This window comes from Ostrinia nubilalis, chromosome 15, assembly GCF_963855985.1.
Source record: "Ostrinia nubilalis chromosome 15, ilOstNubi1.1, whole genome shotgun sequence".
Classification (NCBI taxonomy): Eukaryota; Metazoa; Arthropoda; class Insecta; order Lepidoptera; family Crambidae; genus Ostrinia; species Ostrinia nubilalis.
Window position 1 is genome coordinate 10,432,569 of NC_087102.1, and position 24,915 is coordinate 10,457,483.

The window sequence follows — 24,915 nt, forward strand, 5'->3', positions numbered from 1 at the left end:
CAAAGTCAAGACGGGTTCGTTAACATTATTAATTGGACATCCATTTTAGTATAATAATAGACCATAGTTGTTGCAATTTACGAGGGCGAATTTGTTACTTGTCGGTTCTTATTTTATTATTCCGATATAAATTTAAGTCTCTATGAAAAATGGTTAGGCCTGTTGTCATACTCTGGACACATTGTGAGGCAGATATTTTATTATTATTCTCGTTATTTAATTCAAAATAACAAAAACAAAATTCAATAAATCATCTATTTTTTTTGGTTTGGCAGATATTTTTTAAAACTGTATTGTCTACAAAAATATGTAATAAGTAAAAAATAAAAAGAAATGCACTTCTGCTATTCTTAATGACCATGACGTCATTGGGTTTGTTTATATTTGGATGACTATTAACGTGCGGTGAAGCACAAGATAGCGAATAATACACATAAAAAAGAAAATAGTGGTTATTATCAGCATAGAGCAGAGTAATAAACTAACCCCCTTACTAATAAAAAGTTACACAGTTGTTCAACAGTTGTTCAACAGTGTTTTAAAATGACTTTTCCATACTAAACGTCACTTTACAACACTGTTCAACGAGCGCGTAAGTTTTATTAGTTAGGGGGTAAGAGTTTTGTATTAATATTGTGATCTGAGCCCCGATTACGGTAATTTTTAACGTCAACAATCCAGACACGCTTCTCGATTCTGCGATACGATTGGTCGTTCAACAGCGTACGTCAGCTGTTTTGACCAATCGTATTGCAGAATCAGAAACGCGTCTGGATTGTAGACGTTAAAAGTTACCGTAATCGGGGCTCTGTTATTAAATTAAAATACGTTTGCCATGGATGCAATAAAAGTATCGATATATTTTTGATCGACATATTGTTGACATCACTATTATTTGTCAATCTATTGTCAAACATTGAAATTGGGTTTGTCGTGCACAAAAATACTAAATATTTATTTATATTGGTGTTTGTGAACGCTAAAAGAAAGATTTTATTAATTAGCGATGTCGGTGCCGCCACAGGCGTTTGTGAATAAGCATAAAAAGCATTTCCTTGGCATTCCAGCGCCGTTAGGTTATGTAGCTGGTGTTGGAAGAGGGTGAGTTTATTTGTCTGTTATGTTATCTTGTAGGTGTTTGTTTGTGATTTATGTAACTTTATTCTTAATTATTCATTTCAGGGCTACTGGTTTCACCACCCGATCTGATATTGGCCCGGCCCGAGATGCCAACGATGTATCGTAAGTACCTACATAGTTGATTTGTTTTGTATTCTTTTCTAGAATTCAATCAATAAAGTGACTGTTTAATGAAGAAGAACTGAAGAAGTCAATATTTTTAATTAATACATTAACTTTTCGATGCATAAACAAATTGGAAGGTTTATACAACAGTACTACATTGCAAATTCAGTCAGATATCCAGTGGGGTAGAGACGTAGTTTAGCCTTCATTATATTACCTCATTTCTAAAATACCTCAATACTTTCTTCATTTTAAAAAGATCACCAAGATCGTATAGGGTCATTCCATGACAAATGTTACCGAGGGTGAAAAACTAAATATGTTCTTTTCGCATTAAATATGATGAATTTTGAAAGTAAACATTCCAAATTATAATGTGCAACAAAAAAAAAAACTGAAAGAAACAAGTAATTTTTAAGTTATTAGTCTTCAAAGTCTATACTTAAGTCAACTGTCTGAATGATCATTTTCTCTCTAATTATTGGTAATACGATTTAAAAAAAACTATCAATCTGTGAAACGTTTTGCCACTATATAATTCGAGGGTATTTATCATAGTATTGGTAGATAGCGTCAGAGTCCCAAAAAAATTGATAATCATCAAGTTTTAAGTGTGTTTTCTTGTTACTTCGGCGATGTAACACCCGAAACAGAAAAACAGGAATTTGTTTTATTATTGTACCTTACACATGGATTAGGGTAACAATATTTGGTAAAAGTAAGGTCATGGTAGTAATGATTTCAAATACTAACTAATATCTGAGCATGATACTAATTTATTATGTTTCTTTCTTGATTAAATACTGTAACACCCGAAACGTTTCGGGTATTACATCTTTATTTATATGTCGATAATGTGTGTATATTGCTTGGAGAAGTGAAAAAGTATTACTGTGAGGGCCCTTTGACCTCCCACTAGCGCTGGCATCGGAAAAGGAGTCATATTTCTCAATTTAAGACTTTTTTGAAATTTCGACTTAACACTAAAATTAAGGTATTGCCAAAAAGTGTCTATGTTTGACATTTCCAATAAATATCGTAATTAGAAATTAAAGTAATGCTATTTCAAGCCAAAAACAATAGAAAAAGCTATATTCTAAAGAAAAATTAAACTTGAACTTTGTATATTTTTAAAAAAAAGCTGCTTCGTAATTTCAAACCAGAATTCGCTCTATTTGTGTTTATTTGTTGTAATCCTTATTTTGTAGTACCTAGAGACTAATGAAACACCGATTTTATCGACAAAACGCGTTGAGTTTTCGTACTCGTAACACCCGAAACAAAACCATTGTAACACCCGAAACAAAGAAAAAATTTATAAAAAAATAGTAAAACGTTTTATTTAACAGTGATTGTATGTTACATGGTTTGTAAATTTCATACTTTAGAAGTCCTGTAAGTTTTAGGTATGATCCCTTAAGAAAATTCGCTAAATTTCGAGTAAATGCAGCAACAGTCAGAACATAGAGGCAAAATCTCGTAACGCCCGAAACGCACACTTTTCGACTCATATTTTCGTTATCCTACATTCTAAGCTGTACAAACTTTATTTTTTAGATGAAACAACTAAAAACGGACAGATTAAGACACTAACATTATTAAAATACTATTTCAAAATGCATGAAATTGTTGAATATGTGTGTACGAACGTAACACCCGAAACGATGGAATGACCCTATAATATTGCAAAATAACTAGATATGAATAATAAAATTTGGTAACATGTTATGTGCAAACTTACTTTATTATAGCGATGACCGCCACGCTCCACCGGCTGCCAAAAGGAAAAAAACTGAGGAAGAGGATGATGATGAAGATCTTAATGACTCCAACTACGATGAGTTCTCTGGATACAGCGGATCATTGTTCTCAAAGGTTGGCTCTTTGCAAATAACATGTTGTAAAAATGAATAAAATCAGTTCAGTCAGAATGGATTTATAATAAAATTATTGATTCAAATGAATTTTACTTTTTTAAAGATGCTATGTTTTTATTGAGGGAGGCCTATGTTCAGCAGGGGTCCATATTCGGTTGCATAAAAAATATTGTCATAAAGGACATTGTCAGAAACCGCCTAAAAAACCGCCCAAAAACATTAACCCATCATAATTATTTTCTATTTTTTTTAATACATTAAGCACCCTTTCATTCTAATGGACACTTAAGCATTGAAAAATTAAATAAATAAGTCTTTCAACGTTTATTCTATAATACTATTACAACTTCCGGACGTTTTGGTGCGTGGCATGGTCTAAAACCTATCAAGTTCCATAATTTTTGCCGATAAAATCTGTACGAGGCATTACCGTACTTTATTGCTGGGAGTCCATGTATAGTGATGTTCCTGCGGCCATCATAGACAATAAAATATCGATTTTGAAAATAAAATAAATCGATTAAACTGCTTTGAAGACTAGATTTGCGTTAAAAGCTAAAAAGATATTGACACTATTACAAGAAGCTATCTAAAGTGTCCAACTGGTCGAAGGTCGTAAATAAAATAAAAATAATTAGGACCATAAACTGATATTCATGGTATCATAACTGTAAAAGTGTCAGAATCCGATGTTGAATCCAATGCCAGTTGAAGTGTGAGAAACATATATCAACCTAGTATAGTTGCCAGTCTCTCATAATCTATGCCAATGAGGGTTTTCGCGATTGAAAAATCCGCCAGATGGCAATACGTAGACGTGAGGTCCAAATGCTGCATGATTGGTTATTTTTGACATGACATTGACAGATATCCACCAATCATGCAGCATTTGGACCTCGCGTCTACGTATTGCCATCTCGCGGATTTTTCAATCGCGAAAACCCTCATTCATAGCACATGTATAATAATAGACCAAATGAACTTTTATAGATTGTGAAAGAGAAGATAAAGATATTATTATTTTATTAAAATCTTGCCACGAGGTAGTTTTTCAGTAGAAACCAGGATTGGATAATCGCTACAGGCAAGTATCAGAACATTTTATAAATATTTTTAATCGATTATATCCTTGTGAATCGTTTTAATAAATTGTCATTTTACTTTTTCAATTAAAACTTTTTCAATCCCTAGTCTTGTCAAACTGTCATAATGTCAACAAATTATAAATGTCACGTCAGTTGACTCAATTTCAGTCTTCTGTGCGTTTATTGTATTTTTATTTCAATGAAATAGTGCTAAAGGGTTAGTACTAAAAGTGAAAGCCTTTTTTCAGAAAGAAAACCAATGTGGTGCCCTTATTATTCATACTGTTTGAAAGTTACAAGTCAGTGATACAGAGTTGCCGACATTATAACTCCGTAGTGATACCATACCAAAGAAGAAGTTTTCCTAAACACTTGTGTTATTTTTATATGTGATCAAATAAAAAGGATTAATTCTACTGCTCAAATGGAATAACTTATCCCAAGAGACCGAATATAAAAAAAAACCTCTCCATAGAAATTATCACCATCACGAGGATGTGAATTTTTTTGAGAATTTGATATTGGTCCTGTAAGAAAAGTAGTTGTATTTCAGTAGTAGAATCAACCCTTCTTGTTTCATCAGCAAGAGTAACTATAAAAACGCCCTGTAGGTAGGTATTATTAAGCTGAAGAGTTTGTTTAGTGTCAAAGACTGTCACACAGTGTAACTTAAATTGGCATATTATGATAATGAACATAAAAACTTAAATAAATATTTATGTTAATATTTTTTCTATTTATTTATTTTCCCAAAGCTTCACAGTGACAGCTGAAACAGCAATACTGTTGTAAAACTAAACTTGGAACAAACTGTTACAAATATTTTACAAATTCAAATAAAACCTCATGTTGCTTTACTTTCTCGTATAGGTAATAAATGTAATTAATGGCTAGATTATTAATGTTACTTTGTTACCCTCAATAGTGAGGAGATCTTATAAAATGGTAACCCTGATTTTCATTGTCATTCAAGTGCTCTTTCTTCGCATAGGCTTCTGTGATTTGGCCAAGGGCCACACACATTGCGATAACATTATGCGACATTGATTTGACAGCAGCGGAGTGAAGTCTTGCGACTATGCAAAATGATACCCTGTAATCGTAGCGCATATAGACATAGACGGGGCGGGGCACATAGCTCGTAGAGCTGATGGCCGCTGGGGCAGGAAAGTTCTTGAGTGGCGACCACGAGCCGAAAGACGTAGCGTGGGCAGGCCTCCCACTAGGTGGACCGACGATCTGGTGAAGGTCGCGGGAGGTGCCTGTATGCGAGCGGTGCAGGATCGGTCTTCGTGGAAATCCTTGGGGGAGGCCTTTGTCCAGCAGTGGACGTCTTTTCGGCTTAAACGAACGAACGAACGAAAATAGTGGTACCTACTATTTACCAGACATTACTATTTATTGCATACTCGCCGGATTACACGTAGGAGCACGCGCGTTACAGCTTCGGCCTTGCATTATTATAAGATCTTGTTCCGCCCTTTTACGAACTTCCTCCGTGAGGATATCCCCGCCGAATTCTATGATGAACCTATCAAAAGTCATATGTCAACCCACCACAAGGTGGACCGACGACCTGATAAAGGTAGCGGGAAGGCGCTGGATGCAGGCCGCTACCAACCGTGCGATGTGGAAGTCATTGGGGGAGGCCTATGTTCAGTAGTGGACGTCCTGTGGCTGAAATGATGATGATGATGATGAAATGAATGAAAATGACAAATCTTCGAACGTGTATAATACCGTGCCAAAGTAATCATATAATTTTGGCACCTTAATAACTATTGCCGTTTTTGTTGTAAAGATCATGCAGCGCTACTTGCGGATATTATTGGAAAGAAAACTATGTAGGCTCTAGATCTGAAGCCGCTTTAACGAACACGAAGTGCTCATACAATGCGGCGTATTTTCTTCCAGTCTTTAGTCAGGACTTTAGTCTAATTTATTTATTTATTTATTTATTTATTATTCATTATTGAGCAATTACATATTTGATCCAAATAGCGTCCTAAATCCTCTTTAGGTTTGTCTAGACACTATTGTTCTCTATACAAATAAAAACAAACGTTTTAGTATAATATATAACATAATTAAAATCCCGGTTGAACGTGATATAGCCGCACTAGAATACGATGCTTTTTTGCATAATCGCAAGACTTCGTTCCGGTGTCGACCGAATGTTATCATGATGTATGTGGCCCAGGGGTTACCGTAGCCGCTAAGGTTTGAAACTTCTTGCTTAAAATATTGTAGTCTTTGGCATAGACTACGACGGTAGTCATGGAGATAGGAGTTTGTTATCTCGTGTCAGATGTAAATGGTGAAAAGAAAACTCATGATTCGTGTTATTTTTATGCAATATGTAGGTATTTTATAAAAGTGGAACCCCGAGTGATCTCCAAAACCCATTCTATTATTATATACGATTCGGCTTCGATATCTATAATACAACAGGAGTTTACTTCATGTGTCAGATGACAAGGGTGGAAACAACCTACGATTCATGTTGTTTATTTACGTGCAATATGTGGGCATATTATAAAAGTGGAATGCCGAGTTGTATTTCTAAAACTTGTTCTATTATTTTATACTATTTGGCTGCGACTCGGCGTGACGACAATACAAAACATTTTTCGCGAATCGGTGTTCATACATTCACACAATACATTAGACGCCATGTTGTCATAAACGACATATTATAAAATCGCTGTGATTTAATATTCTTAATCATTAATTTTATGGCAAGTGTCCATCAGGAATCATTGTTCTTACACACAGAATCTTATTATTTCGCTTTCGGGTAGTAATATGTCAAAATTGTTGGTTCTTAGGCGAACAATGTATGGAGAACGAACATTGTCCTTTTAAGAGTGCATAAAGTTTTTTGGCATACTCATCATTTCGCATAACGTTCATACAGATTAAATCATAAGGCATATTTTTTTTGCCATAACCACTTTTATTATAATAATATTTTAGTATATATTTTTTTTGTATTCTTGTTTTTTTAATAACGATTTATAGGCATAACATTTATTGGCATCTAAACCAATGCCATAATATTACCTTTCATAATATACAAAATACCATAATTTCAACAAATATCTATATGTATATATAAAAATGAAACCCGTTTTCCGTTGTCACGACATAACATGAAAACGGCTTGACCGATTTGGCTGATTTTTTTTTTTGTAGTTTTCTAATACTCTGTACAAGGTTTTTACGGAAAAAAATATAAAGAAAATCTCTACGCTAAGGCGGTACGAAGTTCGCCGGGTCAGCTAGTGAAATATAAAAATGTTATACATATAAAATATAAGTAACAAATATAAATAGACAAGCAAGCATGCAATCAAACAGCAAGCATGCAAGCAAGCTGCAAGGAAGCATGTAAGCATGCATGCAAGCAAGGATGCAAACAAGCAAGCCTGCAAGCAAGCAGCAAGCATGCAAGCAAGCATGCAAGCAAGCAGTAAGCATGCAATCAAGCAGCAAGCACGCAAGCATGCAAGCAAGCAGCAAGCAAGCAGCAAGCAAGCATGCAATGAAGCAAGCAAGCATGCAAGCAAGCATTAGGATTGCCTTATCTCCGGCGCTGCGGGAAGTGCGGTCCTTCCGCTCTGGCGTAACATATACCCGGCATGCCATGCTCGCTTCCGCAGCTTCGGCTTGCTGGTCGCCTTCGGCAACCAGCCTCAGCCGCTCCAGCTCGCACGGCTGCCGGATATATGTTACAGCGAGCGAGGACCGCACTCCCTCCGCGCCTCCGGCTTTTAAATTACACTCTAGTATAGGGCAGACTAGTACCACGTGGAAGAGACCACGGCCAGTCGGGATCTACATAATTCTAGACCAGGCAAGCAAAGTTGTAAAAGAAAATGTGGACTGTATAATATGTGCGTTATAAAAGATAAGAGGGATTCGAGATCAAACAGAATGTATTTTCATGAGCTTAAGTTTTCTAAGAGACAGGTCAAAAATTAAGAACAAAAATGACAATGACACAGAGAATTTAGTTTTTACAAATCTATAGGCCGAAAGAGTATAAAGGTGGAAGGAGGATTGTTCGCAACATCACAAATACATAATTATTTAATGTTCAATGTTGGTTGCTCTTATAGACAATATTTATAACTTTAAATGTTATAAATAATTACATTATGTTTATCGTATTTTATTAAAAACAAACTTTAGGAATATAAAAATTATGTTTTTTACATTTATGATTATTTAAATTATGGTATTGAAAATTAGAGAAAGTTATTATTATGCCTATGAAACCATTATGCATTTAGAAAACTATGCATATCAAAGTTTATTCGAAAAAACTTTATGCAAATACTGTTATACCAAACTAAATTATGATGAAAAATGTTATGCGTCTGAGAGGGCACCCGTTCAGCAGTGGATGTTGTATGGCTGACATGATGATGATGATGTTTTTCATGTATTTACTAATTTAATTTACTTGATCCTAACTATTTAGTAAATAAAGATGATAACTACAACAATAAATATACAAATAAATTAAAGGCATGATATCCTGTGATCAATAAAGCTCCACTCTTAAATAATAATTAAAATTTTTCAATCCAATTTTTATTTGCTGCATAATTTCAGGATCCTTATGACAAAGATGATGCTGAAGCGGATGCAATTTATGAATCCATAGACAAACGCATGGATGAAAAACGAAAAGAATACAGAGAGAAGCGTCTGAAAGAAGACTTGGAAAGATATCGTCAAGAGAGGTGAAAATGCCTTAACGTATTAAATTTTTTTTAATTTTCTGAAATAAAATATTTTAAACACTACCTTTTCTTGAATTTTAGGCCCAAAATCCAGCAGCAGTTTTCAGATCTTAAACGAGAGTTAAAGCAAGTATCTGAAGATGAATGGGCAGCCATTCCAGAAGTCGGAGATGCTCGTAACAGAAAACAAAGGAACCCTCGTGCTGAGAAGTTCACACCTTTACCTGACAGTGTGTTGTCAAGGAATTTAGGAGGGGAGTCCACATCGTCTATTGATCCTGGGTCTGGTCTGGCGTCTATGATGCCTGGTGTGATGACTCCAGGAATGTTAACACCATCAGGTAATTTATGCCTTAACTTTCAACGTAATAAAGTAACCACAATTTTGAACATTATTGCCATGTGTTAAAGTAAAAAAAAAAATTAACTTTCAAAACAAAAAATCTGATTATTATCATGCAAAATTATTTTCTTTTTCATAGGTGATCTGGATCTCAGAAAGATTGGTCAAGCCAGAAACACACTCATGACTGTCAAACTGTCACAAGTGTCAGATTCAGTCACTGGGCAGACTGTTGTAGATCCCAAAGGCTACTTGACAGATCTGCAGTCTATGATCCCTACGTATGGTGGGGATATAAACGACATCAAGAAAGCTAGATTATTGCTGAAGTCTGTAAGAGAGACTAATCCGAACCATCCGCCTGCTTGGGTAGCTAGTGCTAGATTGGAAGAAGTCACAGGTAAGGTTTCAATAACTTCTAAATTCAGGAAAGTTGGTGCCTTTTTTGAAGTGGAGTAATGATAACTTTCTTGATAAATGCCAGAGTTATTTAGAGGAAAACTTGCAATGGCTTCTATTACTAGATAGATTTTATAAGTCAGATTCAAACTTTCTACTTCAAGAAATTTCATATTGTAGAAGTTGTTAAATGGCAAATCAATGAGATGTTGAACATCTCTTATTATTATCTCTAATTAAAAGTCTTCTGCCAGCAACTGAAAAAAAGAAAAATAAAGTTCTTCAACCTTAGTAGTTCTGACCACTTTATTATGTTTCAATTGACAGGCAAGATCCAGTCTGCCCGTAACCTAATCATGAAGGGCTGTGAAGTGAACCCAAGCAGCGAGGAGTTGTGGCTGGAAGCGGCTCGCTTGCAGCCGCCTGACACAGCTAGAGCCGTCATAGCGCACGCGGCTAGGAACCTCCCACATAGCGTCAGGATATGGGTGAAAGCTGCAGACCTGGAACAAGAAACTAAGGTAATTTGTTCTTTGTGTTATTAAATCATGAAGGGCTGTGAAGTGAACCCCAGCAGCGAGGAGTTGTGGCTGGAAGCGGCTCGCTTGCAGCCGCCTGACACAGCTAGAGCCGTCATAGCGCACGCGGCTAGGAACCTGCCGCATAGTGTCAGGATATGGGTGAAAGCTGCTGACCTGGAACAAGAAACTAAGGTGATTTGTTTTGCTTATGTTATTACATCATGAAGGGCTGTGAAGTGAACCCCAGCAGAGAGTAGTTGTGGCTGGAAGCGGCTCGCTTGCAGCCGCCTGACACAGCTAGAGCCGTCATAGCGCACGCGGCTAGGAATCTGCCGCATAGTGTCAGGATATGGGTGAAAGCTGCTGACCTAGAACAAGAAACTAAGGTAATTTGTTCTTTGTGTTATTATATCATGAAGGGCTGCGAAGTGAACCCCAGCAGCGAGGAGTTGTGGCTGGAAGCGGCTCGCTTGCAGCCGCTTGATACAGCGAGAGCCGTCATAGCGCACGCGGCTAGGAACCTGCCGCATAGTGTCAGGATATGGGTGAAAGCTGCTGACCTGGATCAAGAAACTAAGGTAATTTGTTCTTTGTGTTATTATATCATGAAGGGCTGTGAAGTGAACCCCAGCAGCGAGGAGTAGTGGCTGGAAGCGGCTCGCTTGCAGCCGCCTGACACAGCTAAAGCCGTCCAATTTGTATATGAAGAAACGGACTACACCAAATCCGTGTAATGTGCGTACTTTCATACTTGGTGATACTGATTAACAGCCCAAGCTAACTAAAAGTCTCTAGTCTGCAGGGTGTCTTATTTGTCACTGCAGGTGGAAGACCTCAAAGGCAAATTGAGTATCATAAAAGTCTAATTAACTTTTTTTTTTATGCTAGACAAGGCAGGTATTTGACCGCAATCGCACCTGTTACGTTAACTTAACGTTAGATAAGGTTTTATATTCTAGATAGCTATTAACACTAGCTGAACTTCTCAAGTGTAATACTCTGCACGCTGTTGCGGCCGCACCTTAGGCAGTTCGATTTTTTCAAGTTATTTTTTATTACTTTGAAAAGCGACTTTAATCGCTAAGAAATTTTAAGACGTGAACTTCATCATTAATTTATTTTTGTTTTCTCACCAGGCAAAACGCCGCGTGTTCCGCAAAGCCTTAGAACACATTCCCAACTCGGTCCGTCTCTGGAAAGCAGCCGTCGAGTTGGAGAACCCTGAAGACGCCAGGATCCTACTATCCCGAGCGGTGGAATGTTGTCCCACTAGCGTTGAGCTGTGGCTCGCTCTGGCCAGGCTGGAGAGCTATGAGAACGCAAGGAAGGTTCTCAACAAGGCCAGAGAGAATATACCCACGGACAGACAGATCTGGGTGACTGCGGCTAAGTTGGAAGAGGCTCACGGTAAGTTTATTTGTGTTGTGGTTGTAATACTGTTTATATGTTTGTGATTAATCAGATGTTTGATGCATTTATTCTTTTTTCTATTTTGTTTTATTGTTATTGCAGTAACTTGGCATATAAACATCGTATTTACTATGGAGCATCCACTCATAAGAGAAGAAATTAATGACGTTTATAGCATAGAAGTTTTGATTTATTGAAAATTACTCATTTTGTTATTAAAAAAATTGTATTTTGCGATAAAACAATATTGAATTTTCTTTTCAGGCAACACTCACATGGTGGAAAAGATCATAGATCGTGCAATCACGTCGCTCAGCGCGAACGGAGTGGAAATCAATCGCGAGCACTGGTTCAAAGAGGCAATGGAAGCAGAGAAATCAGGAGCGGTACACACATGCCAGGTATCTATTAAGAGTAGGCGCACACCGTTGATTTTTAGTTGGCCGATAGTTGTGCCCGATTTTAAATTGTCTGAAGAATCGGCCAAATCGAATCGGCGTAGTGTGCGCACTCCCATACATGCCCATACTGATCAACTGCCCGACTAAACTATCGGCCGACGAAAAATCAACGGTGTGCTGCTACTCTAAATGTCCATTCACCTAATAGTATTCACAGATCTGTGTGCTGTTTACGTTAGGTGTGCTCGCTAGCGACTGCATAAAAATTTTATTAAATGTATGACATATTGTACAGCGCCCCTAGCGGCTACTTATCTTCATAATTACAGTTGTGGTGACTGTTTGTTGTTTACTTACTTCCGCAAAAAGGATAATGTGATTTGGGGCAATTTGGTTCTGCTTTTTTTTGTAATGTATCTTTAGTGAGGACAATTTGGTTTCAGGCCATCATTCGTGCTGTTATCGGTCATGGAATAGAGCCCGAAGACCAGAAACACACTTGGATGGAAGATGCTGAAGCTGTAAGTAAATTTTCCCATTTTACCTTTACGGCTCTTTCTTTATTTGAGTAAATATTATTACAGGGTCTTTTACTTTGTCTTACCAGTGGCATGTTACTTGGTCTCCGAGTAGATTCCATATTCTATAAAAATCTCATAAATTATTTATAAGTAGCGCTCAACTTAGTCGGTGCTTGAGGTATGGGAGAGGCACGGGAGGTCAAATTCAAATTTATTTATTTGCCAGAAACAGGTAACATGATGATGGTCAAATATACATACATAAAATAAAGTCCATGTTTCGCTAAATACATCTTAGCATGCAATAAAGAAAACAAGATTACAATTAATTACAGTCATGATTTTCATATTCAGTTACAGAGTAAAAGGTTTTTTGTAACAACCAGGTATGTAAATCCTTCTTATCCACGAACGAAGAAGTGAAGTCAAACGTCAACGAGACTAGATTTGTATCCTCTGTCGCGTCATAATATGTCTATGCCACCCCTTCCGTGCCACTCCCATATCTTAGGCACTCACTGAGTTAGCCTAGGCCAGGGGTCGGCAACCTTTTGAGTCGGAAGAGCCAAAAATTACTATTTACAAAATTTCAAGTTTTTAAAGAGCCACAAAATTTTTTCTTGCCAACAATAATAGCCTCTATACTTTCATAAAGTTTGTTGATAAAAAAAAAGTAATCTATTTATTCATAAGAAAAATATCTATTTATTCTTGACAAAATGTATTTGCACACCTGCATGCAGGTTGAATACTTGTACTAAAATTTTTTTGTAAGAACTTTATAACCTGTATTCTGGCAAATAAACGCTTCTTATCTTATCTTAATAAGATAAAAATGAAAACAATTAAACATTTACTTACTTACAAAGTTACAACACTTACTTGTAGGAACTTCAACAACAAACAATTGAGCAAACTGCTGCGGTGAAAAGCGAGTATAAGTAGCTGAGAGAATGCCTAAACCTCGTTAATCGTTTCAGAACATTTTTTTTTATAAAATAAATAATATTTGCGAATGGAACTAAAGAGCCGCAGCCTCACATCCAAAGAGCTGCATGTGGCTCGCGAGCCGCAGGTTGCCGACCCCTGGCCTAGGCGCAGGCCATCGATTTTTCGTCGCCCGATAGTTTAGTCGAGCAGTTGATCTTTATGGGCATGTATGGAAGTGCGCACATTACACCGATTTGATTTGGCCGATCCTTCATACAAATTAAAATCGGGCCCAACTATCTGCCAACAAAAAATCGGTGGTCTGCGCCTAGTCTTAAGCCTATAAAATTACTAACATCACTTTTTTTCACTATAGTGTGCAAACGAAGGAGCGTACGAGTGTGCACGAGCCGTATACGGATACGCTCTATCAGTCTTCCCGTCTAAGAAGTCTATCTGGCTCCGAGCCGCTTACCTCGAGAAGCAACACGGCACCAGAGCTAGCCTCGAAGCCTTGCTGCAGAGAGCCGTAGCCCACTGCCCCAAGTCCGAAGTGCTTTGGCTAATGGGAGCCAAGTCCAAGTGGCTTGCTGGTAAGTGCTTTGTAAAGTACCTTAGGTATTTGGTATAGGTGCGATATTGCAACGAAGGCGCGTACTAGTGTGCTCAAGCCATATACGGATACGCCATATCAGTCTTCCCGTCTAAGAAGTCCATCTGGCTCCGAGCCGCCTACCTCGAGAAGCAGCACGGCACCAGAGCTAGCCTCGAAGCCTTGCTGCAGAGAGCCGTAGCCCACTGCCCCAAGTCCGAAGTGCTTTGGCTAATGGGGGCCAAGTCCAAGTGGCTTGCTGGTAAGTGCTTTGTAAAGTACCTTATGTATTTGGTATAGGAGCGATATTGCAACGAAGGCGCGTACTAGTGTGCTCAAGCCATATACGGATACGCCATATCAGTCTTCCCGTCTAAGAAGTCCTTTTGGTTCCGAGCCGCCTACCTCGAGAAGCAGCACGGCATCAGAGCTAGCCTCGAAGCCTTGCTGCAGAGAGCCGTAGCCCACTGCCCCAAGTCCGAAGTGCTTTGGCTAATGGGGGCCAAGTCCAAGTGGCTTGCTGGTAAGTGCTTTGTAAAGTACCTTATGTATTTGGTATAGGAGCGATATTGCAACGAAGGAGCGTACGGGTGTGCTCATGCCATATACGGATACGCTCTATCAGTCTTCCCGTCTAAGAAGTCCATCTGGCAAGCCTTGCTGCAGAAAGCGGTTGCTCATTGTCCTAAGTCAGAAGTGCTTTGGCTGATGGGGGCCAAGTTCAAGTGGCTTGCTGGTAAGTGCAAATCTCTAGCTCGTTACATAATAACCTGAAAGTTTTACCATATTGTTTTAGCTCATTGCCCCAAAAGTGTAGTATTTCGGCTAATGGAGGGCGAATTAGTTCAAGGATTTCTCACGACCTTCACCAGGTTGTCGGTCCACCAATTAGGAGGCCTGCCTACACTATGGTTGCCAGTCGAAAATATTTCTGCCCCGACAGCCGTCAGTTATGCCCTGCAAATTGCCACTTAAGTTTGAAAACTCTATGGCTGTTTGGTAAGAAATATTATTTCATACAAGTGAAAATAGATCGTGAAATATAAAACTAGCAAAAACAAGAGTTCCCGTATCCATTCCATAGCTAATTTCACTTAGGCTGGATTCGATCAAAAAAGAGTCAAAGTCAAAGTCAAAAGTCAAAATTTCTTTATTTGTTTAGACTAATAAATAGTTCTTACAAATCGTCATTTTGCTCTTAAGGAGCCTCTACATGTCTCATAATCTTTTTACCCTACCAGCGCTTCGAGACCAACATTTGGCAAGTGCTGAGAAGAAGCGCCGCAACAAACTCAGTCACCACTGTCTGCCGGTTAATATAAATAAATAGAAATAGCAGTAGTAGGTACATTCGATTCAGGAGCAGTTCACTGAATTTACCATGCATTCTTGTATAGTGTATCTTATAAGAATGGGTATACAAAATTGCGTGGTATATTAAACAAGGTAGTGACGTGCTAATATCTAGACTTACAGATTACATACTTAAATACTAGTAGAAATGACTCGCATACATAAATTGGAATAACAATAAAATAAAAAATTCAATAAAATTCATTTATTTTTGCAAATAGGCTTTTAGAAAGCACTTTTACACGTCCCAATATTAACCCTACCACTGCTTCGGGACAATAAATGGGCCAGTGCTGAGAAGAAGCAGCGCAAGAAACTCAGTCACTATTGTCAGCCTCCTTTTCAAGGGTTTACAGTCTTTAGAATATACAAAAAATTATAATCATAAGTATTGATGCGAGCTAGGTTGGATTGACCAGTCCCCGAAAGCAGCGCCTGTTCACAGACATGACGAGTGAACCAGCCATCGCTTCACTCGACCATATTAGAGGGAATATTAATCTCGGAAAAACCGTCAGTTTTGACATATTTCCCATACTGAAACTGTCCATGTATCAGTTATACCAGGAGTTATTCTCGGATAAAAGTTCGGTCGAATCGGGCCTTAGTTAAAAACGTTCTTATTTCTCAGGTGACGTGCCCGCGGCGCGTGGTATCCTTTCGCTGGCTTTCCAGGCCAACCCCAACTCTGAGGAGATCTGGCTCGCCGCCGTCAAGTTGGAGAGTGAGAATAAGGAGTACGACAGAGCCAGACGGCTGCTGGCCAAAGCACGGGCTTCTGCTCCTACGCCTAGGGTAAGTCCTACTGTGTAAGCTGTTAACTCTATTTAAGAATGATTTCGAAGGACTGCTGGTATAGATCGTGACCCAGGGTTTTTTTATCAGATAATTATCAACAGTATAAGATACATTTGTCATATTGTTTCATAACAAATTCTGATGTTACATGTTTCAAGTCGAGTTATTAATTTCGAATGTTGCTTTATGTTTTGGTTGCCGATTGTTGTCAAGTTACCATCGCTAGTCGCATAAAGTGTTGTGGAAATTAGATAAATATTTTGACGCTAGATAAAGAGTCATCGTTGTGGAGCTAAATAGATAGGTTTTATAACTATCTATGTTGAATAACGCCCACCGCTAGACGCAAGTGCGGAAATACACGTTCGAAAACTTCAAATACAGTTAATTAATTTTCACAAGCGCATTTTTTTGTTATTATCAACCGATAATAATTATCCATCTGTTATAATCAAGATAATTACCGTTCGAACCCTGTCGTTTCCCCACCAATTTTTGGTCGAGGGAAGCGCGGGTTGCGGGGAATTTGATCCGAGCAATCCGAGCGTCATTATTGCAGTGTACGTGTGCATTCATGGATAATTTAGCGAGTACCGATGACACTCAAACATTAGCGGAAGAATGGTGGGACGCGTCTTTGTGGATGAAACGATCTATACTGAGTATTAAGCTTATTTCAAATTAAAATCACTGACTGAGCGAAAATAGTAAGCCTGATTTAAGCGCATATTTTGGTCGAGATAATAAGACATTTTGATCATGCTGTTGAGAAAATAAGAGTACGTTACGTGTGATAAAACATGTTTTTTTCTCATGCAGAGTGCGTCAAAAGCACTCAAAATATTCCAAGACCATGATATTGTGTATGTAATATAATTTTCCACTATTTATTTCAAATTCAACTGTATCTTTTCTCCCAGGTAATGATAAAGTCTGCGAAACTAGAATGGGCACTAAATAATCTCGAAGTAGCTCTAAAGTTATTAGAAGAGGCTATCAAAGTGTTCGGCGACTACGCGAAACTGCACATGATGAAAGGCCAGATAGAGGAACAAATGAACAAAGATGAGGACGCGCATAACACTTATACACAGGGGGTAAGGTTTATTTTACAATGTAATTATTAACATAGCAAAAAGTTTGTTATGTTTGACTGAACTATGGGCACTGATTTATATTTTTCTTTATAGCTGAAGAAATGTGCAGCCAGCGTGCCAATGTGGATACTTTTGTCAAGGCTAGAAGAGAAATTAAAACACGTCACTAAAGCGAGATCAGTGCTTGAAAAGGCTAGATTGAGGAATCCAAAGAATGCTGAATTATGGTAAGATATAACAATTAATTTCTATAAAGTAATTTGAACCAAGCTCTTGGCTTTAGCCTTCTAATCCAGTGTTTTTCAACCTGTGGGTCGCGACCCCCTGGGGGGTCGCCAAGCCTCTATAGGGGAGTCGCGAGAGGTCGTAAAAACTACCTCAGTAAAAAAACAGTAATATTATAAAGGAAGATTTATTCAAAATCTAATTATGCAAATGCATAAATGGTGTATGGATTTAAATATTCGATTCCTACAACATATTTGTAACATTATAAAATGCATGAAAAAAAAAGCAAGCGGTCGGGGGGTCGCAAAATATTTTTTCATACTAGGGGGGTCGCGTCATGAAAAAGGTTGAAAAACACTGTTCTAATCGTTTGATGTAATTATTTTATAAAAGCCCTTTTGAAGCCTCTTTGAGGCTTAAACTGTTGCAAAATTAAAGACAATTTTACAGATAGAGCGCTTTCACATTTAGGCGACTAGTAGCGCGACAAACGCGCAACAGACGCGCTGCGGATAATTTCATAATATATTACAGCGGATGCCTGCCTTCACATTATAAAAACGCCGCTGCCGCGCTTTTCACACCCTAATGTGAAAGCGGCCTTAGCCACATACTTGGTGTTGTATTCTTTAAATTGTACATGTATATTTCTTTAGGCTAGAGAGTGTAAGACTGGAAAGGCGGAACGGCAGCGTGGAGATAGCGAACGCAGTCATGGCCAAAGCTTTGCAAGAGTGCCCCAACGCCGGCCGACTGTGGGCCGAGGCCATCTTCATGGAGTCTCGGCCGCAGAGGAAGACTAAGAGCGTGAGTAGATTCATATTTATATATCTTATAGTTGCAATTCATGAAGGCGAGTGAGCTTTACATGTGTGGTGGCTCTCTACTGTTCGTTTTTTTTAAAGTTTTGATAAAAACCGGTCTCCGAGCACGTAGAATTTTGTCCAATGATCCCAAGCTACCCATCCTTATCGCTCGCGCGTAATCATGTTGCTGTCGCGCTCGCACACTCACTGCAAGGGCCCGTCGTACAGTCGCGACAGCAACATAATTACGCGCGAGCGATAAGGATGGGTAGCTTCTTGGGGTCAATGGACGAAAATCTACGTGCTCAGCGACCAGACTATTGACATTTACACTATTGTTACGTGCATGTTCACGTACACACACAAGTAAAGCTCACTCAACTTCGTGAGTTGCAAGAACTATACAGGCAATGAAGGTATCATATTTGCGCTCATCAGTTGGCGTCCCTGGCGAATACTATCATGTCACTCGCTAGTGGCTATCATGTAAGACAGTTGCGCTATCTGGTGCTAGCGGCCGTCCGCGACTTCGTACGCGTGGATCCAGTTTTACCCTCTTAAGGGTGGAATTTCTTAAAACCCGTCCGCACCACCTGAATGTCTCCAACTTCCTCATTGGCCCTAGAGCAATTCCAAGTATACCATCAATAAAAGCCTAATTAGAGTCATCAAACCTCTCAGTCATTCAATTAGAGCCATTAGAACTTCATAACTATGAGTTGTTTTCTGTGTGTAAGCTGAGGACACGTGTCCCCAGCTGACACATCTGTATCTTCGTAAATATTTATGCTACGATAATGTATTATACCTCAAAAATTACAGTCGAATCCAAATAGTAGGCTTTCCAATTTTCAAGACTTTAGCTCAAATACCGTTAAAACCACGATCAAAAAACTATGTGCGAGCTGGAGTACCGTGTCTCCAGCTTACACATCTGTATCTTTGTAAATATTTAAGCTACATCAATGTTTTATATCTCATAAATTAAAGTCGAATAAAAAAACCCGACTTCAAATCTTTCAAAGCTTTATCTCGAACCGTTTTCGAACTACGAACCGATATGTATGTGTAAGCTGGTGACACGTAACACACGGTGGATTATTAAAACCGTATAAGTTAGAGTTGCGTTTTAAAGATCAAATAATTCGTTATAATTAAAGTACACACAAGACATAATTTCAAATCTCTAGGCCTCTTAGTTTCAGAATTAAAAGCCAAAAACTATTTTCCCGCCAAATAATTCAAATAATGTGGGTTGACTGCGACGTTGCCGTTCCGTGCGTCCACTAGAGCAGTCGAATTTGAACCTAAAAACTAGTAACGTTTGAATCATTTTTATTTGTAGTTTAAATCATTTAATTTCGATTATAAGAATTTTAGACTAGGAGCCGGCTGATTTGTGTATTGAGTACCTAATAACCTATATTTTATAAATAAATAATAATAAATAATGGATGAGTCCCGGGAAAGGACGTAGGATAGATTTTATCCCGGTTTTTGAAATATGATAAAGATTTTCATCATCATCATAAATCATCTGAAAATTATAAATAACTTGAAAAAATCGAGTATTCGGGTAGCCCTACTTATACCTCTGGGCTTCGGCTTGACAGTACTTTTTGGGAAACCTTGTATATGTCGTTATGTTCGCTTATTCTTGTAGTTAATTTTTTTTATTTATTTGATTCTTCAACAAAAGAAGAAGAATTCAATGAGGGTTTTCGCGATTGGAAAATCCGCCAGATGGCAATACGTAGACGCGAGGTCCAAATGCTGCATGATTGGTTATTTTTGACATGACATTGACAGATATGTCAAAATCCACCAATTTTGACCAGCATTTGGACCTCGCGTCTACTTATTGCCATCTGGCGGATTTTTCAATCGCGAAAACCCTCATTGTCAACTGTGTTTGTCATGGAGCAAAATCTGTTTGTAACCATAGAGCAAAATATAGTTGTTGCCCATTTTTGCCACTTGACGTAGCAGAATCGTGGGACTTCACGGTATTTAAATAAAAATTAAAGTGGTTGCGTTTAGAAACGCCACAAATATTTGAGCCTTTGGAAACAAGTTCGTTACTTGTATATTAAAATATAATTTTGTTTTACCTAGCTTTTTCATATTAATAAAATATAGGTTATTAGGTACTCAATACACAAATCAGCCGGCTCCTAGTCTAAAATTCTTATAATCGAAATTAAATGATTTAAACTACAAATAAAAATGATTCAAACGCTACTAGTTTTTAGGTTCAAATTCGACTGCTCTAGTGGACGCACGGAACGGCAACGTCGCAGTCGACCCACATTATTTGAATTATTTGGCGGGAAAATAGTTTTTGGCTTTTAATTCTGAAACTAAGAGGCCTAGAGATTTGAAATTATGTCTCGTGTGTACTTTAATTATAACGAATTATTTGATCTTTAAAACGCAACTCTAACTTATACGGTTTTAATAATCCACCGTGTGTTACGTGTCACCAGCTTACACATACATATCGGTTCGTAGTTCGAAAACGGTTCGAGATAAAGCTTTGAAAGATTTGAAGTCGGGTTTTTTTATTCGACTTTAATTTATGAGATATAAAACATTGATGTAGCTTAAATATTTACAAAGATACAGATGTGTAAGCTGGAGACACGGTACTCCAGCTCGCACATAGTTTTTTGATCGTGGTTTTAACAGTATTTGAGCTAAAGTCTTGAAAATTGGAAAGCCTACTATTTGGATTCGACTGTAATTTTTGAGGTATAATAATAATAATAATAATAAAATGTTTTATTTGACAAAAAGGGCGACATCACATTAAAATTTACACAAATTACAAAAAGAAAAACATTGTGCCCTGCTGTCAAATAGGGGCCCGCTCAGCATTAATCGGGGCACGCCATGGGAATGCCTCGACACTGATTTTCAGCGGGTCCCTTGACGTTGCTGCGCCCAACCGCCGAAGGAGAAGCACTCCGTAAAGTGCCTGTCCGTCGGCGGGAACACGCAAATAGGAGGGCAGCAAAGGGGGCATACAGGCAGTCAATATTAATGAACATAATATAAAACAACACAAAATTAAAAAAATAATAACAATTAATCTTACCAGCACTAAAGCTGAGATAAAAATATACGATAATAACAATAAAGACAACAATAATTTTACAATCCACGATATATAAGTGTGGCCATGACCATAAGTACCGTGAACGGATCCGATCACGACACGACACCACCTTTGCGTTGCAAAGTCCATTGCCGTCAAAGAAAAAGAAAGGAAAGGAAAAAAAAAAAAAAAAAAGTCATAAGATGGTGATTTTTAGAGCACCGTCATTTTAAATAAATAAATTGCAATATTTCTTTGACCGTCGTCAGCCATAACTTCCCTCAATCACGTTTTTGTTTTGTGCCACGTAATAAATTATCGTAGCATAAATATTTACGAAGATACAGATGTGTCAGCTGGGGACACGTGTCCTCAGCTTACACACAGAAAACAACTCATAGTTACGAAGTTCTAATGGCTCTAATTGAATGACTGAGAGGTTTGATGACTCTAATTAGGCTTTTATTGATGGTATACTTGGAATTGCTCTAGGGCCAATGAGGAAGTTGGAGACATTCAGGTGTCCGCACCTACGTTCTAAAAGGAACCCCCATGCAAAATTTGAGATCCTAGCACTTGTAGTTTCTGAGATTTCGTTATGAGTGTCCCTCACTCATATTCGATCAGTGACCTTTCGCTTTTATAGATAATAGATAATCTAAAGTACGGCCAACGAGAAGCGATACAAAAGGTCGATTCGACTTTCGAATTGACAATCTATTCTGTCTCTTCCCATCTTGTGTATTTGTCGTAATGTCTCGTTCTCGCGCCAAAATATGTCAAAGTCAAACCCTTAGGCTAGGTTGCACAATCTTACTTTAACTTTGACAAACGTTAACGTTAAATCTGTCAAATTCCATACAAAAGGCACCGGTTATCGTCATAGTCACCGTTAAAGATAGGTGGTGCAACCCACCCCTACTATTCCAAATGACAATGACATTGGGTTTGTTTACATTTGGTATCGCTTCTCGTTGGCCGTACTTTATCTGAGATGTAACGTCATACTCATTTGAACTTTGATCGTCTACGTACGAGGTAGCGCAGAATAGAGAATTGAATGGCATTAAGTAAATAATGTTTACCCACTCTTATTAAGCTACCAAGTCAAATTATTTTAACATGGAGGAAATATGCAGTATTAGAGGCCGGTGGACCTATTCTCATAAATAAAATACTGGATACTTAACTTTCACATTATATTGCCTCATTTTAAATACAATTCATCACTTAGCACAAAAGCGCGCGGTTCGTGCGAGCACGTCCCTCTATTCTGACGTTTCTAGTGTGACATTGACATTCCGCCAATGTCATTATGGCAGCAGCTTATTGGCTATAACCATACCGTAACTTTTTAGATTTTTCACAATTAGCAGCACCTTAATACTAAGACATTAGGTTCTTATTTGCTTACCATACTGTCTGTCGCCAGGTGGACGCGCTAAAGAAGTGCGAGCACGATGCTCACGTGCTACTCGCGGTGTCTCAACTGTTCTGGACGGAGAGGAAGCTCAACAAGTGTCGGGAATGGTTCAACAGAACGGTGAGTGCGAATGTAGCCTCTATTTGTTCTGGCAGAAGATAGGTTTTAGGAATTATTTTAGCAGCTAGATTTAGAGATCGAAGAAACCTGTTGTTTGGGATACTTTTACTGGCTGGATACTAGATATTATGACTGTTAAGGGCGCTTTCAATTTAGACGTTTCGTGTTGGACGTTTGCCGCGCGCTTGCCGTGCGTTTGTAAGACCGCACACGTAGACTGTATGACAACTGCGACGAAATAAAATTGACAACATCAATTAATAGTTAGTGTGCGGTCTTCTCTTGTGGTCTAAATTGAAAGCGCTCTAAGACTAACAGTCATAGGCAGTTACTGTTCATAAGTCACTTTTTAATTTAGTCTGTCTATTGATGCGATTGATTAGATCAGAGGAATATACCAGTTGGAATAGAAAGTAACAGTAGGTATAATTAAACCATATTTCTGACGCTTATTTAAAAATAAATTTCATATTGTGTTTACTTTACTTCAGTTCAGTAAACTTGCTGATTCACTTACCTCTTTGGTAGGTGTCATATAAAATAATACAGTGATTAAAAATGTCAGCAACAGAAAATAACCTTTCATTTTTCACCGATTCGCCGTACAAAGCCATCGTCGAGTAACATTATTATAAATAAAAGCTCGTATATTCTCTCTTTATGAATGTGCAAGTATTGAAATATATTATTTCGATGATATGGACGTGACAACGCGCAACGTGTTGAATGGAATGACGCCAAGTAGAACACGTCTCGCTGATAAAACTTATGAACTCAGATAGTGTTAACTATAATAATTATTAGTAGAGAATAGACAGTTATTATTTTTAAGTGACCCCTATGGTAACACATAACAGGAATTTTGTTGTCAAAGGGGTCACTTACATTTGGGATTGATGGTGAAAACGGGCATCAGTAAATCATTGCTAGGCAAAACTTGACGTTAAATTGTTTTTCAATCGTATGAATTGTTTTTTCTATGCCCATAACCTTTAATAAGGCAAAAGAATATGGCTACCACTGTATTTGGGACTTTCTTTTCCCTAATATTAAAGTCCAAAAACAACAAGTAAACTGACTTGCTATGCCCTATTGAGGAATAATGACCATCAGAATTCATCGCCATCGCATCGTTGTGATTGAGTCTGTCAATTATTTTAGGAACTGCTTAAGACCAATTGAACTTTTTAGGGCAAGAATTAAATTCTCTTTAAAATTTCTCCCAGGTAAAAATCGACCCGGACTTAGGCGACGCGTGGGCTTACTTCTACAAGTTCGAGTTACTACACGGCAACGAGCAACAGCAAGAAGATGTCAAATCTCGCTGCAAGACCGCCGAGCCTCACCACGGGGAGCGCTGGTGCGCCGTCTCCAAGGATATCGCCAGTTGGTGCTTTAGCACTGAACAGATACTACTACTGGTGGCCAAGAGCCTGCCAGTGCCCACTTAATCCGGTACTTTTAATTTTTGAATCTAGAACTGCGACCGTCATTTGTTTCGTCAATTTTTAATGTTAAATTACAAATTGTGATCGTCATTTGTTTCTTCGGTTTGAATTTATAAAAAAGAAGACGGTTATCGTCATTTGTTTAATTGATGTAAAGTCCCATTGTAAGACCGCCGAGCTGCATTACGTGGAGCGCTGGTCCAAGGATATCGCCAGTTGGTGCTTTAGCACTGAACAGATACTTATATTGGTGGCCAAGAGTTTGCCAGTGCCTACGTAATCCGGTACTTTTTATTTTTGAGTCTAGAACTGCGACCGTCATTTGTTTCGTCAATTTTTAATCTTAAATTAGAAATTGTGATCGTCATTTATTTTGTTTCTTCAGTTTGAATTTTTAAAATAGAAGACGGTTATCGTCATTTGTTTAATTGATGTAAAGTCCCATTGTAAGACCGCCGAGCTGCATTACG

At 38.1% G+C, this 24,915-nt stretch overlaps 1 protein-coding gene across 1 annotated transcript; it reads left to right on the forward strand.

Moving 5' to 3' along the window:
* Positions 1 to 907: 907 nt before the first annotated feature.
* LOC135078949 (pre-mRNA-processing factor 6) lies at positions 908 to 24,577 on the forward strand. The gene is made up of 17 exons (XM_063973551.1): positions 908 to 1,101; positions 1,183 to 1,242; positions 2,997 to 3,120; positions 8,828 to 8,958; positions 9,040 to 9,299; positions 9,441 to 9,701; positions 10,028 to 10,221; positions 11,358 to 11,628; positions 11,896 to 12,032; positions 12,476 to 12,553; positions 13,860 to 14,076; positions 16,060 to 16,223; positions 17,147 to 17,323; positions 17,417 to 17,550; positions 18,208 to 18,358; positions 22,887 to 22,997; positions 24,224 to 24,577. The coding sequence occupies exons 1-17, from the start codon at positions 1,007 to 1,009 to the stop codon at positions 24,446 to 24,448; spliced, it is 2,790 nt and encodes a 929-aa protein (XP_063829621.1). The 5' UTR covers positions 908 to 1,006; the 3' UTR covers positions 24,449 to 24,577.
* The last annotated feature ends 338 nt before the right edge of the window (positions 24,578 to 24,915 follow it).